Here is a 7,817-nt window from a genome sequence, read left to right as displayed (position 1 = left end):
GCGATACTCTAATCAGAGATTAGGCAAAGGAGACCAAAAACGACCACTTAAAATATATCAATGTCAATGGCCAAACTCTTTATCAACACCAAAACATTTTTGGCTGATAACATTCTGTTTGTTCCTTTGAAAACACCTTAATATAATGATGGCATGATGCCCTTTTTAAATAGGGTTATCGTTGTTCATGGAATAAAATCGATTCATTATTTATTCTCTATATATCTTTCGTTATTATATATATTCTTAAAACTGGAGTCACCTAAGTTGGAAGAAAATAATGCAGTTTGCATGTGCATACCTTAATTGCTTGAATTGCTAGTCCAAATAGAGATAAAAGGCGATATTTTAGGTTAGATAAATATTAAAAAAGACAGTCAACAAGCAATCTATCAACCCCCCTCTGCGGTTTTAATAAAGTGCAAATCTCTATCAAGATAATACACAGTGCATGTCTCATCAGGTTTATAGACAGTGCAAACGCCGTACAAAAACTGGTTAAACTTTAAACGGATAGTGATGTCAGATGTCACGTGCAAAACAGCATATATTAATGGGTTACAAAGTGCGGCCTCATTTCAATACTGGTGAGCTTTCAAATAAAATTAACAGGATGGCCGCAAAGCATTTCGCAGCGGTCGTCATGTTTTTAATTGTGTGTCAGGATTTGGCTATAGCAAATCCAGGTATAGTACAGTTATACTTTTATTTTAAATTTGAATCACATTACTGTTAAATGCATTATAATTTATAACTATTTCCATAATATATTGGCAAATACATCCTGAAACGAAATGATGATGCAAATGATATATAATTGATTAAATATTTGTTTAAAATATATTATTCGATATAAAGTTTCCGCAAAAATATTTGATATACTCGCTTACACGTCATATCGGTGTAACGTTTGTTTGGTATTATTTGTATATTTGTTTTGAATTTAGTCGTTGTATATTGAGTTTTTATCGAATAATTTCGTTCAAAATATAAGGAATCGCTTGTTTTAAAATAATTGATGATTGTTTTGATTCGTTTTGTTTTCGCCATGTTTCGGATACTTTGAAAAGTTTAAAAAATATAATCATAATATAGCCTACGTTCGAATACAATTTCTATGTGTTTGTTTGTTCGTTTGTTTGCGCTGAATGCATATTTAAATCTGCACCATAATGACGTGTGTACATCATAATGTTTAATACGGGTTATAATTAATTGTTGATTTTGTTCTACATGTTCACAAATTTTGCTGAAATAAATCAAATTTGTACAGGGCATATTCATGAAAACACTGATTTTGAAGTGATTAATATCGAGTTATAACGATTGCTTTTCAGGAGATGATTTTGACCTTGTGATTTTGTTTGAATCATCTGATGATTCTCGATCTACGAATTTTGTTGAGGAAAAGCGATTTCTTTCACGGCTTGTACGGCAGATGTTTCCAAGCAACAACAGGATCGCTTTGTATACATTTGGCAAAAGTACATATAGTCAGTTTTCTCTAGATATGTATTCTACTCCACAGGACATTCTTCAGGCAATTCAGTATATGTGGTTTAGCACCGGAAATGGGGCTTTGGCACCCGCAATTAATTTTACCATAGCGGATGCCTTTCAGTCAACTGGCGGTGACAGAGAATGTACTGCAAACTCAATGTTGATTGTTACTCACTCGGCAATCATTGACAGCGATCAGGCATTAACGCTTGCCGAACAGCTCGTGGACAAAATGGTCACGACGTTCATTTTGAATATGGCAGGACCATCTGCTAATCTCAACTTTGAGACACTAACAAACGATTCCTCTCGAGTAATCGACATTGCAAATTGGACAGTGTTGCAGAATATGTCACTTTCAGTCGCCAACTCATTAAAATCAGGTAATTGTTTGAAATATTGATTTTGTTATCCCTACATATTTGAAATATTTTAGACTCTAACAAACTGCTCGGATGTTCATTTTTATCTTATTTCGTAAATTTGTCAGTTATATTTTCCATTTAATGATATTTTTATTTTTTTCTATTAAATATCATTATGATTTATTCCAATAACAAGGCGCCGTGAACATTTAGTTTTGTAGGTTAGTTGACCACGTGATGCTTATCTATAGTCAATAGGACCGCGAAAAACAGACTTCTGATAATTTATGTATATACATGAAGTATATCCAATAATAAACATGGTATACTCCATAAATCATACTTTTCTTTCCTCAACACGTAATATGTCATATCGGTATTAAACCGTTTTAAGAAAGAGCAATCAGTAAACATGCATTTTTGTAATGCTCTTAAGCATCATCCTGATCAGTTTTAAGCTGACTCAATTCAATTACTGTACTACAAGCATTTGTAGGTAATTTCTGGTGTTTTGACTGAAATATGACAGGATAAATATAATACTAGATTAGTGCCGTTGATGGATAAAGTTAACCCGGGTCGGCTTTGGAATTATTCTGCCTTGGCAGATTTACTTTATTTATCAATGCTATTAGTTTCTATCTATTATTATTCGAAAGAATTGATTGTATACCAATTGATATTATTTACAGATGTCGGAAGTACTGACTGTGGCCGTCTGACACAGTGGCAGCCTTGGACAGGATGCAGTAGAACTTGCGGATATGGATTTACGTTTCGAACACGTCAATGTCAGAAGGAAAATCCATCCGATAAAGATTGCATGGGGGATTTTTCAGAAAATAAACCATGCTTTCTTACCGCTTGTACAGGTAATGGTATCAATTCTGAAATTACAAGAAAAGTCTGAGTGTACATCTTCTGCTATAACAAGCAGCTTATTTTATGTTACAGATCCTATAGACGGCAACTGGGCGTTTTGGGGAAATTGGGGTTCTTGTTCAAAAACATGTGGCACAGGTTTACAGCAGCGAGCCCGCTCTTGCACTCTGCCAGCGCCCGCTAATGGCGGTAAAGCCTGTCCCGGAAACAATACGCAGACAAAAACTTGTGCCGACTACGATTGCCCAAGTAAACTATTTTTCCGTACACAATATATTAGTAAAACATATTGTTAATAGTGTAGTATTGTTGCTTGGGCACTATTTAGAATTATTATTCAATGTAATTTTGCTAAAAAACGGCAAAAGATAATCCGTTGATATCCTTGCCTGTTTCATCACTCCCATTTGTAAAAATTTGATGGTATACACGTATGTACACACTATCGTCTTCACTCACAAAATATAACAATAAAAAGGTTCCTGTCGACCCGTAAGCAGGTTTTTGAACGTTCTCTGTTATCGGCATTTATAGACCTGGAACATATTCATGATTGCTTCTCGTACATTTAGTATGACTAATTTTTGTCGTTCGTAAGAAAAAAATAAAGTAATTCATTTAAATTGTTATATTCTAAAATTTTAGATAATTTTTCTTCGATTTCTTGTCTATCTTTGAGTAGATTGCAATGCCCCGTGTCCGCCTGGAGCCCACAGGTCACAAGACTGCAAAATCTGCGAATGTTCAAGTCTGACACTCAATGGAAAAGTAATGGATGACAACAGCGAAATTGTACAGAATGCTAGCATATTCTTAGAATCTAGCAAATATAGCCCGCTTGCGACAACGGATGAGTTTGGTTTGTTTCAAATAAGTGGTGTTTGCTTGATGAACGAGCGCGTGTTCATATCGGCTGAACACTGTGCTGATGCCCATATTACTCCAAAAGAAGTCAACGCAACGCACTGGACGCTACCAGATTTCAAACTTGATGCTTATGGTAAGTTAAAAGACAATCCTGTTTAAATGACCGTTCGAAGGCGTAAACCGTAACACTAATATATATATATATATATGTGTGTGTGTGTGTGTGTGTGTGTGTGTGTGTGTGCGTGTGCGTGTGTGTTTGTGTGTTGTTGTCTGTGTTGTCTGTCTTTGTTGTGTGTACCTTTGGTGTTTCTCGTAAACTGCCTATTGGGAACTTCTTTTGTGCCTTTAATCTGAGATTTTGGTGGCGGTTAAGCTAGCATTGTTCTGCATTATTACAGATTAAGCACTTAATAATTTTCATTTTTAAGCTTTAACACCTATTTACTTTTATACATTGGATTATATAATTTTCGCAACAAACGTGGTTTTCAGTTCCACCTACACTCACAGTTGAACCTGAAGATAAAATTCGAATGGTAGGACAAAGTCTTAGTCTTTGTTGCAGTGGAATTGGAAAGCCGAAGCCGACCGTTTTCAAATGGTACAGTGTCGTCTACGGATGAATTTAGTTTTTCAATACAATATAAGCCTTGCATCGGTAGTTGTCATTGTCATGCACACTTTCACACAAGTAACCTTTTTCTATTCCGTAATATGATGAGGTACAAATATGATTCGTTATTTTTTATAAGTTATTGCATCAATACATGCGTTTAACCGTATATATATAAATGCGTTTTTGTAGGTACAAAAATGGCATTGAAATAGAGGACGCAGGCCTAAACGGTACATTGTATTTTCATACAACTCTAACAAAAGGAGACTCTGGAACGTACAAATGCTCAACAGAAACAGAAGCTGGGATCACAGAATCTAGAGAGGCGGATGTCGAGATCAAAGGTACGTTCGAACGTTTGCGATAATTTTAATGTGTCCATTACTCGTGCAAATAATGTCGCCCCAAAAAACATTATCTTTATTTACGGACAAATATATAGACATATTTCTCGTCTTTGCTTAACAAATTTATCATAAATGTTAAAGACAATATGTCAATTTAGACAGCGGAAGTAGTGATACCTGCGGATCTCCAGTTTCCCAACTGGAAACGCTTCCATCAGGATGTTTTGTAGCTGGAGATGTTAACAGGGATAACACAGTTGACATAGGAACATGCGGCAAATTACCTTGTATAAGGTCATCATTGCACGATAACGGCTCGTGCAGCGATTACTGGCCGCACCACTGTTGTGATGTCAAAATAGTTGAATCGATAGGAATTGACTGTGTTACATTTAATTACACAATTTCCCGTGTAAAATCTTGCGAATGTAAACCATGCATGTTCAAAACGGTATTATCTGGAAGGGCATTTGGACGGCAAAATGATACAGACGTTCCGTTACGACTGGGCGACATCATCATCAACGGAAAAAAGTTTGCAACGACTAATATGGGTGGATTTTTTAAAATGGATTTCCCTAAAGGCATCAGGCGAGTTGTTGCTACTTTTCATGATCCAATTTTCAAGAAGTTCACAGATGTTACAAAAGTTATAGAAGTGAATGAAGGGTCTGATACCTTTGCTACGATTGTTGTACCCTTAAAACCCGTGCCAATACCCTTTGCGTCAAATAACGGCACTGAGATAAACCTTGGTGGTAATAAACACACCCCACCAGCTGCAAAACTGTCAATACAGCCGGACTCTATTGTTACAGCAGACGGTAAAACCTTTAACGGAAACGTTAAGGCGTCGCTACATTTCATGGACCCCAGAAACCGTGATGATATGGATGCTGCAAACGGCAACTTTGAAAGTGAGGGTCCAGATGGTAGCAAGGTTCCTTTAAGTACCTTTGGAATGTTTAAGTTTGACATGACTGATGACAATGGAACAGATCTTACTGTAAATAAACCTCTGAAATTTTCGCTCGACGCGTCATTATTCGATGTGCCATTAGACGAAAATGGCGAACCACAACTATCAGTATGGAATTATGACCAGAACAAAGGAACCTGGGTTGAAATTGCAAAAATGAAAAAGAATCCAGTGGTTACAGGAAGAAAACTATTAGCAGCTTCGGAAACATATATCGTTGACTACCGTCAACCAGTTATACCAATACTTGACCAGTATAATCAAAGAACTGTTACCAATCAAATAATAACTGGCTATACGAACTGTGATCATAGTGTACCAATATATGGGTACAAGACAGTCACCATTAGGGAACCAAAAGCGGGAGCATGCTTCGTTAGTGTGTCTGTCTATAAAGATCTGACTCTCAAACAAACATATGATGCAGGCGATATAGAAATAAAAACTTATGTACAAAATCCTGGAAGCACGTCTTACATTGGAACATCATCAATAAAAGTCCTTAGAAACGGGCATGCATGCATACCAACGCTTTGTCAAAAGAACGTTTACATACACGTTGTAAGAAATTCTAAAGAACGACTTTATCCAGGCAAACATTACCTGCCACACCCGGGTTACATCACGCAAACGAAGGACAACGAAATTTTGTTTGTCTCAAACGACGTTGGTTCTCATTTTGACAAATCGTCACCTTTGTATACACCTAATACATTGTTCAAGGGTCCAATGTTCCAGCTAGCTGACAAGTTCAGCTGCTCACGATTGACTGCATTAGACAACCATTTTACATTTAAGTTTGCACCGTTTACGAAAACTCCGACTCTCAACACTGTTGCTGGAATAGGAAACTATGATGCTAAAAAGGCTTGGTATCCCGTTTCTCCTGCATCTGTGACGTTTCGTAGCTGTTTTATGAAATTACGGGTGAAGGTACAAATTAAATGTATATAGTTTGGATTGGATTGTGTTACTGTACGAACAACCAAATTAAACGTATACTATCTACCATTGTTTAAACCATGGTTTAAGAATATTCATTGATATATTACTTGCCCTCTAACAATCCATGCATATTGATGTTGTTTTATGATGGATGCAAGTAATGTCAGACTAATCTTATTTAAGGTAACTGATGCCGCTGATTTGAGGATAATTGCAACAAGTTTTATACAAGATACAAAGGGAGATCAGTTTGGATCATACGATGTTGGGCCTATTCCAGATCCAAGAAAAGATGATATCACAATGCGCGGTGCTTGTTTTGAATTCAGATGTCCCGGATTGATCAATGATGGAAACAATTTCTACATGAATTACTCTACAGCCGTTAAAGTTCAACTTCTTAGTAGCAGCAATTTCAAGTGTCAAATGAGGTTATTTTCGAAATTTAATCGTGTTAAAAAATACAATTAATATCTACCATTGTTTTAATCATTTGTATTTATTATTCTATGAACTTGATTTAACAAATACGTCAAATTGTTTTTCTAATGCCGTTTTTTCTGATGATGTTCTTGCTTAAAAAGTTGATTATAACATGTATTTCAATACCTTATATTTTACAGAGAGGTCAAAAACGGACTTAACGTGCAGCCTATTCAAGATCCCACAAAAGGAGATATCGGTCTGATTTTCACAGCAGAACCAGGCAATAACTACGGATCTAAATACGGAGTATTTGTTGAAGACAAAACCCCAAAAGAAACCGAGCAATTTTGTAACAGCGGCGTTAACTTCGGACGTAACCTTGATGGCATGATGAACCCGTTTTCAAATGCTGCAGCTTTTTTTGATTGCACAAAATAATAATAATTCATAATGATATAGAAATTATTTCGCACTTGATCTATTAACTTTCTTGACACACACATATATATATATATATATATATATATATATATATATATATATATATATATATATATATATATATATATATATATATATATATATAGAATACTATTATGTTATGATATAGCTTTATACAACAGGTTTAAGGTACAAACATATCAATAATATACATTCGAACCCAATTGGCTCGAACTCACATGTACCGGCCAACTATAACTTGAACCTCGGGGAAACCAAGCCAAGCGGGAATATTTACATACACTTTAAAGAAATCAGTTCTTTACGCCCAGTTCGAGCCAACGGGGAACTCGAGTCAAGCGAGTTTGATCTAACGGGTTTCGACTTTATATCAATATCGATATACGTTTTTTTCTTGATTAACTGTTAGATTTTTGAATAATGTT

General features: G+C 35.7%; 1 protein-coding gene across 1 annotated transcript; it reads left to right on the top strand.

Moving 5' to 3' along the window:
- Positions 1–574: 574 nt before the first annotated feature.
- On the top strand, positions 575–7,440 carry LOC128221112 (cartilage intermediate layer protein 1-like). The gene is made up of 10 exons (XM_052929567.1): positions 575–686; positions 1,338–1,883; positions 2,558–2,737; positions 2,820–2,996; positions 3,430–3,747; positions 4,110–4,218; positions 4,423–4,577; positions 4,739–6,492; positions 6,688–6,935; positions 7,128–7,440. Exons 1-10 carry the CDS (start codon positions 614–616, stop codon positions 7,366–7,368), a joined length of 3,801 nt encoding a protein of 1,266 aa, XP_052785527.1. The 5' UTR covers positions 575–613; the 3' UTR covers positions 7,369–7,440.
- The last annotated feature ends 377 nt before the right edge of the window (positions 7,441–7,817 follow it).

This window comes from Mya arenaria, chromosome 16, assembly GCF_026914265.1.
Source record: "Mya arenaria isolate MELC-2E11 chromosome 16, ASM2691426v1".
Classification (NCBI taxonomy): domain Eukaryota; kingdom Metazoa; phylum Mollusca; class Bivalvia; order Myida; family Myidae; genus Mya; species Mya arenaria.
The sequence above is the reverse complement of the archived record's forward strand: the minus strand, read 5'-3'. Positions and strand labels throughout refer to the sequence as shown.

Bases quoted from the DNA above. Each gene is read 5' to 3' on its own strand.
- LOC128221112 (XM_052929567.1), top strand. From the start codon at position 614: ATGGCCGCAAAGCATTTCGCAGCGGTCGTCATGTTTTTAATTGTGTGT. The intron at 3,748-4,109 runs GTAAGTTAAAAG...CGTGGTTTTCAG, and splicing joins TTTCAAACTTGATGCTTATG to TTCCACCTACACTCACAGTT. The intron at 6,493-6,687 runs GTACAAATTAAA...ATCTTATTTAAG, and splicing joins TTATGAAATTACGGGTGAAG to GTAACTGATGCCGCTGATTT.